The sequence below is a fragment of the Anopheles bellator genome, chromosome 2 (assembly GCF_943735745.2).
Source record: "Anopheles bellator chromosome 2, idAnoBellAS_SP24_06.2, whole genome shotgun sequence".
Lineage (NCBI taxonomy): Eukaryota > Metazoa > Arthropoda > Insecta > Diptera > Culicidae > Anopheles > Anopheles bellator.
Window position 1 is genome coordinate 48,850,354 of NC_071286.1, and position 23,098 is coordinate 48,873,451.

The 23,098-nt window shown below is 38.3% G+C and overlaps 2 protein-coding genes across 3 annotated transcripts; both read left to right on the plus strand.

Moving 5' to 3' along the window:
- The first annotated feature begins 5,663 nt into the window (after window positions 1-5,663).
- On the plus strand, window positions 5,664-11,186 carry LOC131212846 (protein Wnt-2). Of its 2 annotated transcripts, XM_058206894.1 has the most exons (7): window positions 5,664-6,268; window positions 8,681-8,835; window positions 8,927-8,989; window positions 9,624-9,763; window positions 9,848-9,982; window positions 10,095-10,288; window positions 10,352-11,186. In XM_058206894.1, the coding sequence occupies exons 1-7, from the start codon at window positions 6,216-6,218 to the stop codon at window positions 10,665-10,667; spliced, it is 1,056 nt and encodes a 351-aa protein (XP_058062877.1). In that variant the 5' UTR covers window positions 5,664-6,215; the 3' UTR covers window positions 10,668-11,186. The 2 variants fall into 2 exon arrangements, with proteins under 2 accessions (XP_058062877.1, XP_058062878.1); XM_058206895.1 differs by lacking the exon at window positions 9,848-9,982.
- An 8,545-nt stretch (window positions 11,187-19,731) lies between these two features.
- LOC131210053 (YY1-associated factor 2) lies at window positions 19,732-21,410 on the plus strand. Its single transcript, XM_058203244.1, has 3 exons — window positions 19,732-19,776; window positions 19,870-20,109; window positions 20,255-21,410. Exons 2-3 carry the CDS (start codon window positions 19,971-19,973, stop codon window positions 20,572-20,574), a joined length of 459 nt encoding a protein of 152 aa, XP_058059227.1. The 5' UTR covers window positions 19,732-19,776; window positions 19,870-19,970; the 3' UTR covers window positions 20,575-21,410.
- The last annotated feature ends 1,688 nt before the right edge of the window (window positions 21,411-23,098 follow it).

The window sequence follows — 23,098 nt, forward strand, 5'->3', positions numbered from 1 at the left end:
TGTTGAACTGAGTCTCTACTTAAACTTGGAACAACAGTCGTTATTCAATTCTACAATAGTTCTTCTTTTCTTGCTTTGCTATAGTTGAAACTATTCAAATCGGCTATGTTGCAGTAAAATATTATTTCATATAACGTTCACCTGTATATAGTAAAAAAAAAACAAAATTGTCGAAAACACTTGCATTACTACCGTACAACTATAAACTCATGCTAAGAAGCAAGCAATATCCTTATCGTCTGTACAGCACACTAACTATGCGATAAAGATTTAAATATCATAGACACGGTTCTGTTCGTCATAATGTTAAAAGTGTAGCATACAGTAAAGAAACAAGAGTAACATGCTAGCAAAAAAAATTTCAGATATAAATGGTCGTAAAGCAGATATTGATACAAATTATGAACAACAGCAATTGCTACAATGTATAAAGTTTACTCAACAATAAAAAAATATGTATTGTTTCTGTTACACTCTTGCTGCTAAATTGCAATAAAAGTTTGAACTCAATCATTGCAGTCTGGTTATTGTTTACGGTAAAGTAAAATTGCGAATAAAAGATTCGTCGTATTATTGCTAATTACCGTGCAATCATACACGATGCATGATGTGCTCAAAATATACATTATTTCACATTCTCACAATATTTATACCTTTGTTTAAAACTGAAAAATGCAGATCCAGATTCCTTGATTTTAGTATTCTATGATGAATAACGGAAAGATCACATTTCATAAGACCATACAGTTGATAGTGTGTTGATACTTGATCACTGATATCATTACTGCTGAGTAAAATTATTCGAATAATTTAATTTTAACGACCAAAGGCACATTGCTGACATTGTTATATTCGAAAAATAGAATGGGAAAGATACGAAAACATTGCAACTAGCACACATAAAAACATACAATAGACAATAAATGCAAACGTACGTACAGTGTTGAACCTTTCTTTCCGTGTCGTTCCTAGCATCGCAAAAACATCCAACATTGATATGGCTCAAAACATATTGCTATAAATTTAGCTTTCAAAAAATGCAAATATATGGAGTACTCTACGGACTTAGAAATGTACTACGTGAACCATTCTTTCTAAGCAGCTCTAAGGTTACTCTGCTTCCACTATTAAACAGTTGACTGCAATGACTGAGTTTAGCAGTGAAGCTACTAAGTTACTTAAACACGCTGTTTGAAAATTTTATGTTTTGTACAATATCAAATCTTATCCATGGTATATGGCATCCTGCTTGCAAGATTTGTTATTATTTAAAGTATTCAAGCTTTGCATGCATTATTTAACTATAGCTTATGGATATAGATCTTATGTATCTTACTATATGTACGCTAAGCAAAACTGCAAACGTACACTAACACTCCATCCGTCACACCTACGAAATCTGAATACATTCCTAAACGAATCTATTAATGCATTATGCATTAACTAAGCTATATGGCGCGTCGACCTTCTAATCCGAGCAGTCCTCGCTTATTCGAAATGCACATTCTTGATTTAAAAAATCATTCCTTCAAATAATGTTTCAAACGATTTCGAATTGAATGAACGATGAACCGATGAACAAACCAGAAGCGAACAAAACTTCGCTGAACTATAAAACTATTGCTTTCATTCTCCTAAGCTGGTTTATAGAATAACTGTTATTGGAGTATTTTTTTTATCCTAAAGATAATAGCCCGTGGAGTTATAATTATGGAACGTTATAGTGCTTTTGAAGAACGTCAACAAATTATTCATCACAGTAAGGAGCATAAAGATGTTATTTTGAAATTTTGTCTTAGTTGCATTTAAGAAACATAAGAGGCACAGTTATCAAAACCAACATTTGCTGTATATGTAAGACATACGAAGATCTCTTAGGATTGTAACATGCACAGTTTTTTGACTTATGCTTTTTCAGATAGTAATTGAAAAATTATAATTAGCTTAATTTGTTGAAAATAATGGTAACGCTGTATTTCACAAATGTATAAAGCATTACTTTATTAAAAGATCAATACAGTTTTCATTGATGTATTGTAAGAAGAAGAAAAGTTAAGACAATTACGCGTAAGGCGGTTTCTCTTTTGTTTCACCACTTGGTTTTGGTAAAGTGCCTTATACAATGTTGTTTTGTGCACAAACGACCTTTGTACTTATTATTTGAAGAAAATCATATATTTTTTTAGATTTCTATTCTGTTATTAGAATTTTACCATCAGTTTCCCTTTTTCTTATCTTCTGTACTGGAAATTTCTTTATTGAATTATATGTGCCATGACAATCAAATTATTTTCCGATATTATTTATGACTTTACATTATTCGCTATAATTTATTGATCAAATTTTCATTGGATGACGTGAAATTGTCACTTCACGTGAACTAGAACACTGCCGATATTCGATTGTTGAAAATATATTTTTCCAAATACTATCTGTGATGTTGCTGTAGCAAAAAAACAGAGGGAATATAATGTAATCCAAAAAAATTAATGGGCCCTGAACAGCGACAAATTTACTCAACTTTGTACAGATGTAAAGCGTATTAACTAGCAAGAAATATGTTTTTCATTTTAGTTTCAATGAATTTCGAGCGTAATATAGGAAACATCGTCAAACCACAGAAGCCTTGCTTTCTGACCGAAGTTGGCACATTAAGAAAAACTAGATTTCACAATTTCAATATTAACATTGGTTTGATAGTTTCAGACCTTTGTGGCTCGGTTTCGAAACATATCAAAATAGCTCTCGCAGCCAATTGCCACTGCAAACAATTAAAAGGCTGAAGTGTATTTCTCAACTTTTCTGATTTGTTTTTGTTGTATTTTGCGTTTTGAGAATAGATTCATCTATACAGACAATTATCAGAATACTGCTACTTCATATCAAACGTTTAGAGGCTTATGGTGTGTTTTGTTTGTTACATTCATAAATGATAAATCATGTAGGAAGCAATCGAAGGTCCATATGACGATTTTAGATCAGCTCTGTTTTTAAAGCTCTGCAAAATAGAGTGCAAAATAAATATTCACATGATTGCTTGAGTTATGATGTTAAAAATTTAGCAAAAATCTTTGAGTGATTAAAAATGTTTGTGCAATGAAATATACCATATTGATGGAAATGGGATGCATTCAATGATATGTAAAATTAATCGTATCATTAAATTTACCCCAGTTGTTCTAAATAAATTCACCACTTGTTCAAAAACGGAAATATTACTCCATAAATATTAAATAGAATAATAACAGATATTATTAGTGTTTGCAAAATAGAAGTACTAGCAGATTTTGAAATATGTATTTTTTTAATTATGATTGTGAATCCAACAGCCAAAAAAATCAATGCACTTCCATACATATCTTTAACCAGCTTGGTGTGATTTATTTTCGATACGAAACTAGCAAGCAAACTAAACATTTTTACGTCTTTCATAATATAAATTACTGTTTCACCGACATTTCATCGATCCCTTTTGACCACTATCGTAGCTTAATGTCTAAAACTAAAACACGAAAGCTGGCATTGTGGCATTGTGGGTTGCTTCGCTACCGAGTCACAAAGTTCCATTTCATTTAACGAATTAAAATGGGAATAGAACAACAATGAAACAAAAATGCAATAAATGTTTTGGAACAAAACCGGTTTTACTAAAAAAATCGTGTTGACCTACCACTAGAAACGGTGAATGAACCGCTGTAGACAAACGAAGACTCGAGGACCACTCTTTTAGATAAAACAGAATTATAATTTTAGAATAGAGTTATTTTTAGGATTAATTGGTTCAAATTACATTAATATAATAGCAACTGCTACTAGTTGGACTAATACTCAGTGCTGCTACAGTTACCACTGCTTGGTATGATATGACTATTAGTTTTATAACGTCACAATTGGTCCATTGTACTGTTATTTCGTAATAACTTTTCGATTAGTTGCCACGAGTGATGCCCCCTCTTTTAAACCTGCGAAGAATTACAATTTCAATAGGCATATATAGAGTACCGCAGTGGATTGTGAAATAAAGCATAATGTGGTCTATGCAAAGTAAATTGTTTATAAACATCATGAAAGGCAAGAAAATAGCTTAAAAATGAAGCACACAGCAGCCAATTTAACAATTGGGTAATTAAATAGTAGACTAGTATTACGTATGCCAATAACACGTTTCTACAGCAGAAAAAGGATGATACACTTCAAACAAATAAACTAACACGGACCTTTTCATCATTATAAGTCATTCGGGCAACTTCTTTTCTTATTTAGATATCTTTAAAAAATAGCTGACAAAGAAAGTAAAAGCTACAAGTGAAATAAACATTTATAAATAATAATTATTCGAAAACTTCTTACTATAGATACGGTATGTAAGAAAGCGCCACATGTAACCTATAAATATTGGACACGGACGCTAGAGAAAACGTCGCTAGTAAATATTCCATCAACCAGAGATTCATCCTTAAAACCGTTACAATTTTCATTAAAAACTGTAATTCTTGCAAGCAGCCTATCTAAAAGTTTCGCATGCTAATATAGACGATGTGTAGATTAAATGACAAATGAAAGCAGATGTTACAAATAAAGTCTCCTTATTGTGAAGTACGTTAAAATAATGTATAGTCTTAAAACAAATTCAGAAAATATAACTAACGAACGATTATCCGATATGTATTGTTGTTAATACCATATCAGGTGAATGAATATGAACAAAACATGTGTGTAATATATATTTATACACATAAATATATGTATTTATACACGTGACAGTCGTTTCAAACCTTATACAAAAAACTAAGAATACATCAAACAAAAGTAAAGAATAACCAAAAAAGCTGCTGTAATTTAATTATGAATAAAGCCTGCAATCACAAAAACGTTCAAAATAAATAAATCACCATTGCAAGAACAGTGATCATAAGAAATAATATCTAGTTAATGTCCACACACTCTGTTCATTGTTAACGTATGACAGTATGAAACACACACACAAAAGTCGAAGTTAAATTTTAAGTGTGCATACATAGTTAAAAGGTAATAAAAATGTTGAAATGAAATTATCAACAAAACAAGACTAAATACAGATAAATTATTCCTATTATTTAGGGGACCGACTTTATACCCCTGGGTACAGAAACACTTGATCTTGTCGTCGATCATACTATGCGAATAAACACGTAAATTCCGAATTATAAGTACTGCATGGATAGTCTAAATTGAAGACCGCAGGAACAAGGGTAGCGAGTTGCACCTAAATTGCTTTTGTTTTACTTCTATTCTCCGCCTTTATGAACGAAAATACAAAATGCTGTCAAAACTACTAACTCTTGTGTAATCCTTTCAATCTTAGCAGAGCAAAGTAATTTGCCTACTATATGATCTGTTAAAATCACATGGAGAAGGTAAACAGCTGCCTTCAACTATTGAAAACACAGCTGCCTTCAGCTATTCATATTGAAAAATTTGGCGGCGCACGGATTGAAGTTTTCGTTGAGTAGTTTACGTTTTTTATATGCACAAAAGACAAAGCAACGAGGGGAACAAATATGAAAGTGGGTACTGTGACATGATCAATCGTACATATCATCAATTGCTAAAACCGTAAAAATAGCAAGATCACACGCAAGTGAATCTTTCATAATTGTTTCCTGCCCAGGAGACCATTTTTGAAACCATAACGGTTTTTTAACACTGCATTTTTGCCACACCCGTATAAAGGGCAACAAAAATTGTTCTTCTGTGATGTGAAGTGAACAGCAATGCAGAAAAGTGAACATATACGAAAAAGGTTCGTCGCTTTGTTGTAGTCGTGCGTCGTTTGTTCGTGTACATGCTATCGAGCAAGACAGAAGCGGTCTTCATGGAATAAGCAAAGAAGGATTGTGTGCAGTGAATTCATAAACAGGGTTGTAAATAGTATTACGTTTTCTTAACGTGAACGTACTACGAACGATGATAAGAAAATACTGTTAATGTTTACATCGTTTATTTTGTTTGTTGATCCTGAACAAAACCATGTGATATTTGACATGCATTGGGATACAAAGACATATAAATGTGTTAATATAACTACTAAGTAATAGAACGAAAAAACTAAACGTATAAGCCAAATTTTCTTTGGCTATTTTGCATCTTACGAAAATGGAAAGTAAATCTAAAAATAAACTCAATTATTATGCTTAGTTTATAAATCGCCATGGTCACATTAGCAAAAGCATAAGATGAGACACGTTGCACGGGAATTGTTTATCATATTTGTTATATTCAAATTCAGGTAAGGATAAACTATAAACTGCAGTCTTCTTTCGAGTTTAATATTACCCTATGTATGATTGCTCTTACTTAACTTATTATAACTTATTATTTGGTTTTGATACCTTTTTATTTCAAATTTGTGTTGTGATATTTTTGTTTGATACTATTTTTATATTTTCTTCTTGTTTGGTTTTGTAAACGAAGCCAGGCTTTTGCGTCTGCTCACACATCGTAGTTTCTGCGCGATTTTTTTGTTTCCAAAACACAAATTCAATATCAAAACCGCTTCGTGATTAATTACTTTCGGAGTAAACACGTCCAAGCAAAACAGCTGTCAAAAATGGACTGATTACTCAAAATGTCCGAACTTGTCACCACAAATGAGTGATATTAGTAGCAACATAACGCCATAAAAAATCGAAAATCAAATATACAGAGCCCGCGGAAATTCAAATGTCGCGATACTCTTTGAACGGCTCTCGTACATGTTCGCTTGATATCGTAACCCGTTGAGTCCATTTGGACTAGTGTTATCGTGAATGGTAGCATTTGAGTATTATACAATTTTACTCTGAGCATAGCCAGAGCGCTCTTAAAATCGACGAAGAGGTGGTCAATGTTCTGATCATCTAATGTTCTGACTAAATCATCTGTTCAAGGATCTACCGCATAATAAAACCCTGATCTTTGGTAGACTTTCCTCTTCGGAATCTCATTTAACAAATATCATTAACGTATGCATAGTTGCCTACCTCCCTTTTTGTGCATGGGGTAGATGATGCCAAAATTCCAATTACAAGGAATTCGCTATCCCATACCCTAGCTATGATTTGATAAACCTAGTCTTCGACTCTCTCTCGTCCATTTTTTACGAGCTCGGCTACAATCACATCCCTGGTGTTTCGTTCATTTTCAGTCGACTGGAATGGTCGTTTCAGTCTCTTTGATGCTTGATGGCAGAAGCAGATTTGTATTCGCCAGTTGAACTTCCGGCTGCTTAGTAAATTGATCATTGAGTAGCTGCTGCAACAAAATACTGGGTCTAGCGCGAGAGGACTACTGGCTGATTACTGATCAGATTTCCAACCTTGTCACGGCAGCAGATTAACTGCTTTTGTTGATAGGCGGTAAATGACAGACGATACGTATGAAGTTGTTTCGGTGACCTACTACAGCTTTGTAAAGTTTTCTAATGGGTCGGTAATTTGAATGGATGTTTTCCTCACTAAAGGTTCTGACGTTGAGCAGACTTGATTGTTGTCGACGATCGATCCATACGTAATCTATTTGATTGGAAGTAGCTCCATCCGAAGACAACCACGCGCTTTGTGGATTTGTGGGACGCACAAATTTGGTACTTTCAATCCACAGGTTTACTGCCGATCCAAAATTGATCAATCTGTCTTTATTGCCTTTTATTGCCGTTATTTATCTCGTGTAGACTACCGACTTTGGCGTTGAAGTCCTTCAGAATGATGATCATATCAAGGAAATCCGTCAAATGTCTTTTTGTAGGGTGCCATAGAAATAGTAATTTTCTTTTTCGGTTTTCTCGATAGGGTCGTAAAAGTTTATGTGGTTTATTGTTGCAAAATTTGCACCGCGAGCGAAGGATGGCTTTCGTAATTGGGCCTGAATCGATGATCGCCAGCTTCAATCGCTAACCTACGATAACGCCTGTTCCAACAAAGTGCTCGTGATCGTGGCACCTATAGTAGATGTATCTGCTGCCATTTCTTGTAGTGCTACGAGTTCCATTTCTAACGCGGCTACAGTTTTATCGCTAACCCCCGTCGATAGAGCAGTCGGTAACGCTTGTCAATGTCACGTAGCTGGGTTCGAATCCTGATACCGGAGTGACTTCTTCTTCTTCTTCTTATTTGGCGTTACAACCGCTGGGCGATCGAAGCCTGCACCAGAAACATTTTTTGTTAATATCTCTGGCGCTAACCGTAACAGTTCGTTTTTACGGACGGGGTTGTTACGCCCGCGCCAACCCCCTTGTCACGCCGGTATCGGGAATCGAAACCATGGCCGGTTGAGTGACAACCGATACCGGGATTTGAACCCAGGCCAGCTGCGATGACAGCGACGAGCGTTACCGACTGCTCTATCACGGGATACCGGAGTGACAGAGGGGGTTTAGTGCAGGTCCAACAACCCCACCCGTCAAAACTAACCGTTACAGAGAGCAACAGAGATTAACATTGTCTCTGGTGCCAAAATAAAGACCGTTCAGCGGTTGTTGCCGAATAAGATTCGAGCTGCTTTGTATATAAAAGTTACGATGGTTACAAAGTTAGACGAAAAACCATTACTCTATTCGTAATTCGAACCCTTTTCTAAGCAATAAGTGAATTAGCGCAAGGAATAATATGTTCCCATGTTCCCACACACAATGTTTGGTAATGAAAACTCTATCTACTTACAGGATTGCCACAAGTTTTGTTTCTACCGTGCTTTGTTCTCGCATACCAGGACTAACACCAACTCAACGCTTAATATGCGCAGAGTCACCAGATGCAGTCCTATCGCTGGCGTCTGGGCAACTACTAGGAGCTAGTGAATGTCAAACGCATTTTCGTGGTAACAATTTTTATGAGATTTAAATGAGATGTACAGTTTTCTTTTTAAGGGATATTTACACAATTCTTGATATTGATAACTATTATGACAGAACATCGATGGAATTGCACTCAAGTTTGGAAGAAAGATATGTTCGGGCAAGTAGTAGTTATAGGTAAAGTAAGAAATTTTTAAATGAATCGTTTTTTGTTTTTTTTTTATATTTGAAACTAAGGCAATATTAATCATCTAGCTGTGGTTCGCCCGTAAATCATCCGTCTACGCTTTATCGATTTATCGGTTCCTATGCGAAAGGCATCAATTTGAACCCAGATAGTGCATCAACTTGAATACAAATATTTTAAGATGCACTTTATGAACTCTTTTCATGGCAGACATTTGTTTGTAAAACAAAATATGAAATAACAATAAATTAAACGTCCTTCACAACATAATTTCACTAGAGCTGTATTCAGCAATAATGGCTGTAATAATTGCCTTATGCAGTGCTTGTTGGTCATTACTTCGAAAGGAGATCTTTGCGAGTGCTATAGCATCTCGCTTTTAAGTGCTTGATGCGCGCTTTGATAGTCGCGCCACAGGCCACACGTCATTCGCCGAGCGTTAAGAATTCGTTACACAATTACGCATACAATCGTTATTGTAGTAATTGTCATTAGCTAGTTCAGCTGTTAGCGGTTGGCATGATAATAAACATAATATAATTGAATACGTTTTTCGCTATACAAGCCATCGGAGCAAGTATTTGCAGGACAAAACTGTAGCTATGCTTCCTTCTTCATCCACAGGCTCAAAGGAAGCCGCATACACATACGGTATAACCAGTGCCGGTGCAGTGTATTCGATTACAGCTGCTTGTGCAAAAGGAAACATTACTAGCTGCGGCTGCGACACAAAACAAAAAATGTTTGCATCTAGCGATTTGGAAGTGAGTCTTAATAACTATTATACTCGTTCGACACATGCTTGTACTACATAGATCAACTATACTGTTTACTATGTCGCATCGCAGAACTGGAAATGGGGCGGTTGTTCCGTGGATATTGGTTACGGAATGCGTTTTGCCAAGAGGTTCCTCGATGCACGAGAAATCGAAAGCGATAACCGTAGTCTGATGAACCTGCATAACAATCGCGTTGGACGAAAGGTAGTGGTGAACGTATCCGCTGGAGCTATCGTTTTGAGAAAAAGAAAATAAATGTTTGAAGCCTTGTATTCTCATGCTGTTATGTTTTCGGATTTTTATTCATTCTAAATAGATTGTAAAACTTCTCCTGCGTACAGAATGCAAGTGTCATGGCGTCAGCGGATCTTGTGCAATGAAAACATGCTGGAAAAACTTGCCGTCGTTTCACGCCATCGGAAGCATAATGATGAAGAAGTATCGATTAGCGAAATTAGTATACGTGATCCCATCAACAAATCATAGCGCGCGTCGATTAGCACAAAAAAGGTATACAATATTCGCGTTTTCTACAGTTCACTCTTTTGTCACTATTGCTCTTCTCTAAAACAGGAAACGACAAATACCGCAAAATGAAAAAAATAGAGAAAGTGGTAGTCCAAGCCCAAAGAGAACGGAGTTAGTCTATCTTCAAGCATCGCCTAACTATTGCGAACGCAACATCAGCATTGGTGTACCGGGAACGGTTGGCCGAACCTGTAACCGTACCTCAAACAATGAGGACAGGTGCGATCTGTTGTGTTGTGGACGAGGATATAATACACACCAAAATGTTCGTATTTGGCAGTGCAATTGTAAGTTTAAATGGTGCTGTGCAGTAACGTGCGATATCTGTACCGAGCACAAAGAAGAGTACACTTGTAAATAAAAAAAATAAATGATCCTACGTAACTTACCTCATTTCTTTGAATACAGTGAATGCAGTGCGCTTTGCGGTCATTGAACTTTTACAGAAAAACTTAAAATCCGTACTCGTCTTCTAGACTATGTACTTTGATTTGTGTAGCATGCAGAGGTAGGTGATGAATTAAGCAAACTTGACACGGACGGGCAGCACCAACATGGAACAAGGATATCTAGCGTTACGACAAATTTGTCTGATTCGAGAATTTCCACTGCGCCATTTCATGATTATGTCGAAAGGCAAAAATAGAAAACGAAGAAATCTTTCCAAAGTTTTAAAAGAAAGGATATAAATTAATAGAGTGTCCCGAAAAGGAAAAATACTATTTGAATGCTATGCGTCAAGTGCGTGATAATTTCGCCACAAACTCGGCCCTTATCGTTCCGCAACCACCGCAATCAATCTGACGTCTGACTACACTGAAGAAGTCGCTCAGTAGAGTTGAGGAGAATCGAAAAATGTTTTGAAGGCTATTCCTATAAAGATCTGTTCGGACCGTTTCAAAGAATGAAACAAATGTAGACATAAATGTATTGCATAGAGTATGGGTCATTTTGAAGGTAATGGCATAGATTTAGAAGAATAAAGAATGATTTTTCGAAGTATAATAAGATTCCCGATACATTTCGGCCATAGTAGTGAAGCTTAACTTTTAAACCGTTTTCGATAGGATAAAATAGATTTTGTGCATCGAATCATCACTACGAATGAAACTTGAGTCTGTCACCATGATCCTGAATGAAAACAAGAGGCTAAGGAGTGGTGTGAACACCTGTGAACACCTTGTTCTTCGATGAATCGCTCTAAACGGTGTTAGCATCAGCTTTTGGGATGCGAATGGAGTTTTTTTAGCAGATTACTTGCAAACATGTAAAACAGTAAATGTCGATTGTTGTTGTAACTTTTTTAGACCAGCTGAAGGAGAAAATTCATGAAAAAAGACCCGGTCTGGTCTGGCTTCTTCTACGGGTACATTTAAATCAGCATCTTGTCGAAAATTATCTACTTGTTGATTTCGTTTTTACGCTCGCCGATTTCGCGTTGCCAACCGAGCCGTTTCACGGGCAATTGTATGTTCTTCTTCAGTCATTGTATTCGCAATGTTTCGCATGAATTTTTATTCACTGTCCGTTATTAGGATACTACGCTGAGTTCGCGGATTGTTTCAATAGTTATATTTGACAGTTATAAAAATGACAGCTAAGTAACAATCAAAAGTTTCGCGAGAATGAGTGAACTGAAAACTCGCTTAACTTTGCTCGTAGTGACGCTCTCTGTCTGGCCTTTCTCGAGAAGGGAAAAACCATAGCCCTTATCCCCTTTCACGCGTCCGTGTGAAAGGGGTGGGTGCTATTTTTACTTGGGGAGGAGACGCTGCATTAGCGAGAAAAGAAGCCAACAGTTGTTTGCTGTTGCGTGCTCTGTTTGGCTTTAGTCGAGCATAGGGCGTGAAATATACCGTCTCAATATGAAGAAAAACAATGGGTTTTGTTAGATTATTGTGACTCGGCAGGAGTATAAAAAGTATTCTATGTGTAGCCCTGGGTTCTAAGCTACCTCCCTATCAATTTTCAGCCAAATCGGTTCAGCCGTTCTTGAGTTATAAGTGAACCACATCTTATCTTCTTATCTATCTATCTATATATATAAAAGAAAGTCGCCTAAAGGTCACACAATTTATAACTCAAGAACGACTGAACCGATCTGGCTGAAAATTGGTGTGGAGGTAGCTTAGAACCCAAGGAAGGCTTTAGGATACTTTTTATATTCCGACCGTGTCACAATAAATCTGCACAATGATTTTTCTTCGTACTGAAACGAGACAGACAGAGTGCGTAACAGCAAACAATTGTTCGCTTCTCTTTCTCGCTAATGCAGCGTCTCCTCCTCCCAAGCAAAAATAAGCCCCCCCACCCCTCTCTCACGACCGCGTGTTTTCATTCCTTTCTCGAGAAAGGCCAGACAGAGAGCGTCACTACGAGCAAAGGTTGGGCGAGTTTACAGCGAGTCTCTCTCTTTCGTATGTTCTCGCGAGTCTCTTTCGTGCGATTACTTTGACGATTTGACAGTCTCTCTCGCACATTCTCGAACATTTGGAAATTTTTTATTGTTACTTAGCTGTCGTTTTTATAACTTTCAAAATGTATTGAAGTAACCCGCGAACACAGCGTAGTATCGTGATATACCGGACAGTGAATAACAAGTGCCTCATACATTTCCTTAACAATGCCGCGACCAAGACGGTCGAATCTTTCCCGACAAAGCCGTAATGCAAAAACTATGCGAAGTGTTGCGAATGAAATGACTGAAGAACAAAAAGAAATTGCTCGCGAAAGGACTCGGTTGGCAAACAGAAATCGGCGAGCGAAAAATAGAAACGCACAAGTAGATAATCTTCGACAAGATGCCGATTTGAATATTCGCTCAGTTTTTGTTGCAGAAGAAGAAGCTGATTTGTATCGGGCAGCGTTTCGATACAATTGCATCGCTAAGTACAGCGAGCATAAGAGCGTTCGCATTGGGCCAATGAACGTTCATTGTGATAAGTGTGATGCGTTGAAATTTTCCGGAGAAACGGCCGGATTGTGCTGCCTCAGCGGAAAAGTTAAATTGCCTTCACTGACTCCGCCACCAGAACCAATGGAATCATTGCTTCGTGGCGAAACTCCCGAATCACGTCATTTTCTGGAAAACATTCGAAATTACAATGGCTGTTTCCAAATGACGTCATTTGGGGCAAAGATTATCAATGAACGAGGATTTAATCCGACATTCAAGGTATTTATTTATTTTTTTTTACTAACACACAGTATAGTGGAAGAATAACTTATTATAGTTATTCCTACGTATTATGTTTCTTCTTCTTCTTATTGGGCAACAAACGCTGAGCGCTCTTAGCCTGAACCAGAGACAATGTTAATCTCTGATGCTTTCTGTAAGGGTTTGCTTTTACGGACGGGGTTGTTGGTCCCGCGCCAACTCCCTCTGGCACGCCGGTATCGGGAATCGAAACCATGGCCGGTTGTGTGACAACTGGTCCCGGGATTCTAACCCAGGGCAGCTGCGTTGACAGTGACGAGCGTTACCGACTGCTCTACACTGATAGTAATACTGATTTCGCTTTTGATTTCGTAGATACAAGGACAGATTCACCATCAAGTTGGATCACTGCTACCACTAGAAGACACAGCGAATGCACAGTATAATTTTTTACAAATATATTTCATGGGCAATATGGAAGAACAACTTGATCGGCGCCAACAGATTTATGCAGCAACAATGAAAAGAGCAATTCTTCGAGATCTGCAGCAACTACTTCATGAACATCATGCGTTGGTCAAGCTGTTCAAGAGCGCATTGGAGCGCATGCCAAATGATAACTACAGAGTCGTGATTAGAGCAGATAAACGACCATCTGGAACACACGAACGCACATTTAACGCTCCAACCATAGATGAAGTTGCCGTCCTGATTGTCGGTGAAAACACAGAAAGACGTGATATTGTGCTTACACGTCGCGATACTGGGAAACCGCAACAATTATCTGAATCACATCGTTCATATGACACGTTGCAGTACCCGTTGATGTTTTGGCAAGGAGAAGATGGATATTATTTTAATATCAAAATGATAAATCCAACAAATGGCGAGTATCAATATCATAGTTCAACATAATATACAGTTTACATTGTTTGATTTTAAACTGTTGTTTGGTTTAAAAAACAACATTAAACTGTTTATTTGCAGAAAAAATAAGAGGTTGTTTGTATAGATAAAATTGGACTAATTGCAGGCAACCGATTCAAAATACTAAATTTACTGTTTTAATTTCAGGTGAACAAATAACAAAGAATGTTAGTTCCATGAATTATTACGCGTATCGTTTGATGATCCGAAAAAATGCTGACAATCATTTGCTGCGATTTCGTCGACTGTTTCAGCAATATTGCGTCGACATGTACGTCAAAATAGAAACGGAACGTTTAACTTATCTTAAATTGAACCAAGCCAGACTGCGTTCTGAAGAGTACATAGATTTACGTGATGCAATTGCTACTGAAAGTAATCCAGCTAATATTGGTCGATTAACCATTCTACCGGCGACGTATATAGGTAGCCCACGCCACATGCATGAATATGCACAAGACGCAATGACCTATGTTCGTCATTACGGTCGGCCAGATCTCTTCATTACTTTCACCTGCAATCCGAATTGGAAAGAAATTGTTGAATTGCTGCTTCCCGGACAAAAACCAAGTGATCGACATGACATCACAGCACGTGTATTCAACCAAAAAATGCAGTGCCTGATAAAACTCATTGTTAAAGAACGCGTCTTCGGAGTTACGCGATGCTGGATGTATTCTATCGAATGGCAAAAACGAGGCCTACCACACGCACACATTCTCATTTGGTTAGCGGAAAAAATTCAAGCAGACCAAGTGGATGATATCATATGTGCTGAGATTCCCGATCACGAAGCAGATCCAGACCTACATGATATTGTAATTAAAAATATGATTCATGGACCGTGTGGCACCATCAATCCCCAATCACCTTGCATGGTCAACGGCAAGTGTTCCAAACGATATCCCCGGCAATTAACAGCGGAGCCCATCACTGGAAACGATGGTTATCCACTGTATCGGCGTCGATCACCCGATGATAACGGTCGAACTGTCACAACAAAAGTGAACAGAATGGATTTCGTTGTCGACAGCAGTTGGATTGTTCCATATTCGCCACTTATTTCCAAAACATTCAAGACACACTGCAACGTTGAGTATTGCAATTCAGTAAAATCCATAAAGTACATTTGCAAATATGTCACGAAAGGCAGCGATATGGCGGTTTTTAACATCCAATCCGACGAAGCGCAATCCAATCCGAACCCACATCCGAATCCGAATACCTACGATGAAATTACGCGCTATCAAGTTGGTCGTTATGTGAACTGCAATGAAGCGATTTGGCGTATATTCGCATTCCCTATTCACAAACGTCATCCTACTGTTGTGCATTTGGCGGTGCATCTGGAGAACGGCCAAAGAGTTTATTTCACAGATTCGAATGTTGTTCAACGTTCTGAAACTCCTCCAGCGACAACATTGACCAGTTTCTTTGCAATCTGCAGAGAGGATTCATTTGCACGAACTTTGCTTTACTGGGAAATGCCACGTTATTACACGTGGAATGCTGCATCGAAGAAATTTCAGCGACGGAAGCAAGGCGATGCAGTTCCTGGTTATCCGGATGTGCGTTCTACTGATGCTCTTGGTCGTATGTATACAGTTCATCCAAAAAATGATGATTGCTTCTATTTGCGGTTGTTACTGGTAAATGTGCGTGGGCCAACGTCATTTAAGTCACTACGCACTGTTAATGGAACAATATTCCCAACATATCGAGCTGCATGTGAAGAACTCAATTTACTAGAAAACGATTCCCATTGGGAAACGACAATCGCGGAAGCCATTATCTCGGCATCTCCAAGTCAGATACGCACATTATTTGCTATCATCATTTCGACATGCTTTCCATCGAAACCAACTAACCTGTGGCACAAATACAAGGATAATATGTCAGAAGATATTTTATATCAAATTCGTGTCAATTCCAGCAATCCCGATCTTGAGATGAATGAAGAGATACATAAAAAAGCTTTACTCTTGATCGAAGACATGTGTTACTTCATGTGCGGTAGTTCATTAGACAGGCTAGGGATGCCAGCGACAAACCGTGAAATTAATAACGAATTTAATAGAGAATTGCAACGGGAACGTGAATATGATCACCACGAGTTAGATTTAGCAGTTCAAACGAATGTACCGCTGTTGAATCCACAACAAAAGGAAGTTTACGATACATTGATGAAGGCACGATGGAAATGGTGGATTATATTTCCTAGATGCCCCTGGTGGAACTGGTAAGACGTTCCTAATTTCAATCATTTTAGCCACTGTTCGTGCGAGATCTCACATTGCGATTGCGGTTGCTTCTTCCGGAATAGCAGCCACAATGTTAGAGGGATGCCGTACGGCTCATTCAACATTTAAATTGGCGTTAAATCTTCATACTATTGAAGAACCAACATTGTATATTTCAAAAAACTCCGCATTGGCCGAAGTATTATCAGAAGCGAAAATCATCATCTGGGACGAATGTACAATGGCGCATAAACGTGCATTAGAAGCACTTAACCGAACATTGAAAGATCTACGCAATGACTCGAGATGTTTTGGAGGCGCAATGATTTTACTGTCTGGAGATTTCCGCCAAACACTACCAGTAATTCCAAGATCAACGGCTGCCGACCAAATATACGCTTGCCTCAAATATTCGAACCTATGGCGCTATGTGAAGACACTTCAACTGACAACAAACATGAGAGTTGCATTGCTTAATGATACATCTGCTGCAGCTTTCTCTGAGCAATTGCTGACTATCGGTAATGGTCGAGTTCCTGTCGACGAATCAAGCGGATTGATTTCATTTCCTCAGAATTTCTGTAACTTTGTCTCATCGAAAGACGAACTTATCAACAAAGTAATTTCCATTTCCATTTCCAATAATTTCCAACTACAAAAATAAGGGATGGTTGAGTGAGCGAGCAATTTTAGCGGCTAAGAATACAAATGTAGATGACCTAAACTACATAATTCAGGATAAGATCATTGGAACAATCTGTTCATTAAAATCCATTGACAGTGTTACAAATGAAGATGATGCTACCAACTATCCAATTGAATTTTTAAACTCCTTGGATGTGTCCGGCTTACCACCGCACAATTTACGCCTAAAGGTTGGCTCCGTAGTAATCATGCTTCGAAACATAAACCAACCAAAACTGTGCAACGGAACGCGTTTGGTGATAAGCAAATTGATGAACAATGTGATTTACGCGACGATACTTAGAGGAAAATTTGAAGGTGAGGAAGTTCTCATTCCGAGGATCCCTTTGAGCCCAACCGATATGCCGTTTAAGTTTAGAAGACTTCAATTTCCGATCCGTCTTGCATTCGCTATGACCATTAACAAATCACAAGGCCAATCCTTGAAAGTTTGTGGTCTGAATTTGAAAAATCAATGTTTTTCACATGGTCAATTATATGTGGCATGTTCACGCGTCGGAAGACCATCTGCATTGTTTGTTTTTGCTCCTGATAATAAAACCAAAAATGTAGTGTATCATAAGGTGCTGAACTGAACAAAAAGGAAAGCTAATCATAATAAAAAATATTTACTACATAAAATCCAAAACCTGCTTACTAATTGCCTTTGGGGCGGAACAAAGTTCGCCGGGCCTGCTAGTTCTTTTATATATATCAAGAAGGAGTCAACAAGATGCCTTTGCTTTCTTTAACGTTGCTTGTTTTCATGAGTTGTTTTCAAAAGGCAATCTTTAGTTATCGTTGATTATGCCAACCGTGTGCGGCCATATGTCACTACACTTAATAACATTCAACTAAGTCAAACAGCCCAAGGAGCCACGAGCTTTCGAATCGCCGGCGTGCCGTCGTCGCGGACACATGAACGAACTGCTTTCGACGGCAATGGCAGCGGCTTATGCCGTCAATAGCGTTCTCATGGGACCTTAAAACGGACTGCAAAAGCTCATCCTTTTGACAAAGTTAATTTTTCTAAAAGTACGGTTCATACTACAAGCTGTGTTAGTTTATAACGTGTCCCGTAGGATTCCCCGGAATATCGACGAATAAACGGACTGAACTCTTTCTAACTTAGGGTAGTTCGGGCAGGAAACAAGACCCTTCACTTCAACTTCAACAAGACCTTCAACAAGACAAGACAATTCAAAGAGCTGAGTGTAAATCTCTTCTGACACCACCATCCTCCATTTCGTCGATTTCGTCGACCATCGTCGATTGCCAGAGTATTGTTGCTTCTCGAATGGAACATCCGGACGACAGTAACGAGGACGAGACATTTACCATAAAAACATGAAGGCAAAAACTTCGCGACATTAAGAAGCGACGAGTAATTGTTATAAGTACGACATAGAGAAAGCAATGGGCCATTGAGGGATGACCGCGCATCAATTCCGAGTTCAAGGTTAGGTCGGACATCGGACAAGAGAAGAAAAATTTAGACAAATCAGGAATGTTAGCGATTCGATACGTGAAGTCAAAATCTTAAATGCGAACACAGCCTGTGCCGACTGTCTACGATGTTCGAGTGATCGTAGCCCAAGCATATTCTCAATTTGATCAATCCAACATTGATAGTGTTGATGCCATACAACAGAAGCGTACTCGAGGATCGGACGAACAATCGCACAATACATAGCTTTAAGACATATAACGTCACGGAACTTTGAACTCATGCGATTAACAAACCCTAACATTCTGTACGCTGATAGAGTAGTCGGTAACGCTCTTCGCTGTCAGCGCAGCTGGCCAGGGTTCGAATCCCGGGATCGGTTGTTACTCAACCGGCCATGGATGGTTTCGATTCCCGATACCAGCGCGGGACCATCAACCCCGCCCGTAAAAACGAACTGTTACGGATAGCACCAAGGGATAATTGACATTAACATTGTCTCTGGTGCAGGCCAAGACCGCACAGCGGTTGTAGTGCCAAAGAAGAAGAAGAAGAAGAAGAAGTAAATGTAATGTAGCAATAATATTTTAAAACCGGCGATTGTGCGTTCGTCGCTGGGTAACTAAATAATTGTGTATTTTTAAAATAAATGAATAAATACATAAATAATAAAAAAAGAATTTACTGGTCTTTTCCTATAATAGATTTGAATATTTGGCGTGAGCTATAATATTCACCAACGCTTTATAGCCATAAAATATCAATGCTATAAGCTGAACCTTTTTGACAATCGTCCGTTTCTGCTGTTTTATTCGTGTCCGTTGTTCCATTGAAAAGTGTATCAAAGTGTTCGATTTCCTTGCTCATGCAAGGAAATATGGCTTGTTCTGCTCATGCAAGAAAATATGGCTCTTTCTTTTTGACATATTGACTTATTTTTGTACAAAAAATTGATGCATTTTGTGACAAACTCTGTTGTAAAGCAAATAATACAGATTACTGAAGAAAAAGAAAAGTAAGCAATATATTTCCTGCAAGGATACCATGTTTAAATGTGTCTAAGCATTAATACGAAGGTTCTACCTTCTGTTTGATTTTATGATTGTAGAATTTCCCAGACGCTGTAGATGCAATAAGTCCAAACCTAATATCGTATAAAAAGGTGAAAATAGCACATTCTAATGTTCTAAACATCGGAGTTTCATAGCAATGGATAAAAGCAAATCTCCTGTACGTCGAGCAAAACGCCAATCTAAAGTAGTGGAAGAAAATTTCTGGGACTGCAGCGTGTGCACCTACCGGAACACAGCCGAAGCATTCAAGTGTTTAATGTGCGACGTTCGAAAAGGTACTCTACAAATCGTGCAAAACATGCCCTTATCATTGGCCAAACTGGTGACACATGCTTTTCGTTTCAAGCAGCATCAACCCTTTATGATCGCACTCAACAAAACGAAACGCATTATAGTTAATTACAGTGTACTCTGTTCCAGGAACTTCGACAAGAAAGCCGCGGCTTAATTCAGCACTAGTGGCACAACAGGCCGCTACACAAGTATTTCCAAGTGTATCTGGGCAGACGACAGGATCAGTTGTAAAGTCGCCGGCCAACATGAAAACATCACGCAATAAGAACAAACGTTCGAAGCATCCACCACGGTTAAAAAATATCGACCGCACCAGTGGCCAAACTCGTGAAGTAACTGTTAATTCTGTAACTGTTGTAATTACCGAATACAAGCCAAAACCCCCGACCGTTAGTCGGAATGAGTCAAGTGAAAGTTTTAGCGAAAGCAACGACTCTAGAAGCTAGAGTGTTGCACGAGTAGTAGAAGCACTATTACGAATGTCGGAAATGATAAAATGCAACCCAACTAATGAATCGCCATAAGTTGTATATTAGACGATTAAGGGAACCAGACTAATGATAATTTAAAGAAATATCAGCAGTAGTTTCGAAATGAGATGACTATACTTAATTACTTATGTACGTAATTCTCATATGGTTCGACTGATATTCAACTAGGTAACTGTTTCCAAATCTTACGAAGACGTGTAGAGTTGTTATTGTGATTGTAACATTTTCATTTAATGTTTCATTGTATGATTTATTTCAACGATTATTGATGTTCTTATACTTTCTTGGAGATAGGGTGTTTCTTACAAATTGCGTTGGAAAGGTCGAAGTAGAATTAATCTTCACTTATATACTAATAATAATGATTATTAACCGGCAGCTACAAATGTCGAACAAACTGCAGCAGATACATGTTCTTTGTTGCTTTCAGTCCACGATTTCGGAGTGGTTGTCTGATGTCCTCTAATCTTAGTCATATTAACCATTTGTCCAATGGTTTGAAGAGCCTGTATACTCATCCTAGGATATTCGGAAAATATGTTACCGCTCTGCACGGCGTGGTCAAGTGTAGGAGGAGTTTGGGTAGAAAATCCATAGTATGCTTCGGAAGTCTCTACCCGGTATAGGTATAGAGCGATTACTAATAATGCAACACAAATAGCGATAAAACAAAGTTGTAACTGCCTATCGATTGTTAACATCTACATTGTTTATAGAATGTCTGCTAATGTTATTTTTATATGCACTGAACATTCTTATATTTCAGTTTGTGCTATTCTTGCTTTATTTGACGTAAGTACTCCATCTGGAGGTATATACATTCGTTTAACTTTTTATTGTGGAACTATATATTGAATACAGGTACATATATAGAAGAAAAGAATGAATTTGTTTGGGCCTATTATCATACTCAAACTCGAACACGTAGTTCACTCGAACGGTCATTTGGGTTTGGGTTTATGTTGCGCCGTTCAACGGTAATGATATTTTCAAAGATAGTTCATATCTTGGTGATGAAAACTTCATTTTGTCAAATTTACATAGCAATATTGTGCGACAATCTTTGTATTTTCAGTTCCTTCAATGTTACTATCGGAAACGTAGAAACCATCAGAAACGCGGAATTCGTCTAAAGAGCTTTTAAACTCGAGTCGATTCGACTGTTCCGGTTTCGACTCTCTTCTCTTCTAGAACTTTAATGTAGATTCCTTTAAAAATTGACGTTATTTTCAAAGCGATGCAGTAATGTACACTCGCAGCGCTCACAGCCGACGAGCGGTGCGCGCGATTACCTTCATCTCAATGCCAGCGCCAGTGACTGCGTCGAGTGTATATCGCACGAACCAGAAAGAAGCGAATTCTCTTCCACACTGCATGGTGTGCCTACAATGCCACACATTATGGTGCACCGGTAGGCGCAGAAAGTAGCATATTTGTAACTAAGCCCGGAACGAGCAAATGATTTCGGTTCCTGCCTGGGCTGTCGGCAGAGCAAGTATCCTATTTCTTGCTGCACCTCCATAGGCGGTTTCAAACTAGGTTCTTTTTGAGCCGAACGTGTCTCGTGAAGTTTCGAATTTTTCCGACCGTACCAGTCCGTGCAAACAGCTCTCGCTACTTTCTGGGCAACGTTCGTCTCAGAAAGTATGCGTCGCAGTGTTCGCGCAGTACGGATTTCAAAAACATCATTCTTTCTGGGGTACGTCCTACGGCACTCGAGTGGTCTCTTTCCGTTGGCTTGCGCTCTCACATACTTCAGAAGGCACTTTCGGGCAGCTAAAATTTCTAAAGCAAAACTTGTCATTTATGAAATTCTGTGTGCTGCATCTTATATGTGTGCATGTTTCCTTATGGGTCCGTGAGTGCGTGTGTGTAGGTTTTCTTGGCGCAGCGCCAAGTGTGTGAAGAATTTGGCGGCCTATGGACGTATTCAAATGTGAAGCCTTCCCACACGGCAAGGACACCGGTGCCGGCGGAACGCTGTGGAACAGCCTCAGAAGCCCCGGCAATCCTATATTGCTGGCCACTCCAGCTACTAATCTTTCCAGCACTCGCCCATCAAGCGAGAAGAACCGAACCGACCGATCTAGGAATCTATCCCACATTCAACTGGAGCCTGGCTATTGTTTGGTTCGAATCCTCCAATAAGTTTTATTTGCCACAAACAAAAACTAGCCCATGGTTCTGCCGCTCGTTTATTAGTGAATATATACTGTTCTGCAATACTGTTTTCATGTCTTTTCGGATAAATAAAAAAATTGGTCGAGTCTTAAAAGGCTTTTTCGACTGTTTAGACGTCAGGCGCAAGACCAAACCAGTAAACATGCCACATGATTGGACCATGAGTAAAACATTGATTTTCCGAATTCAGATTTGCGATTTGTACGAGACTGATGTTAGACGATTTGTTATTACTTAAACAGTACCAAAGTATCAAATTATTAAAACTTCTGTAGGGGAAATTAATATACTTATGAAT

Coding starts and splice junctions, on each gene's coding strand:
- LOC131212846 (XM_058206894.1), top strand. CDS start 6,216: ATGAGACACGTTGCACGGGAATTGTTTATCATATTTGTTATATTCAAA. Junction 8,836..8,926: donor ATGTCAAACGCATTTTCGTG/GTAACAATTTTT, acceptor CTATTATGACAG/AACATCGATGGAATTGCACT. Junction 10,289..10,351: donor CGTCGATTAGCACAAAAAAG/GTATACAATATT, acceptor TCTCTAAAACAG/GAAACGACAAATACCGCAAA.
- LOC131210053 (XM_058203244.1), top strand. CDS start 19,971: ATGGATAAAAGCAAATCTCCTGTACGTCGAGCAAAACGCCAATCTAAA. Junction 20,110..20,254: donor AATGTGCGACGTTCGAAAAG/GTACTCTACAAA, acceptor ACTCTGTTCCAG/GAACTTCGACAAGAAAGCCG.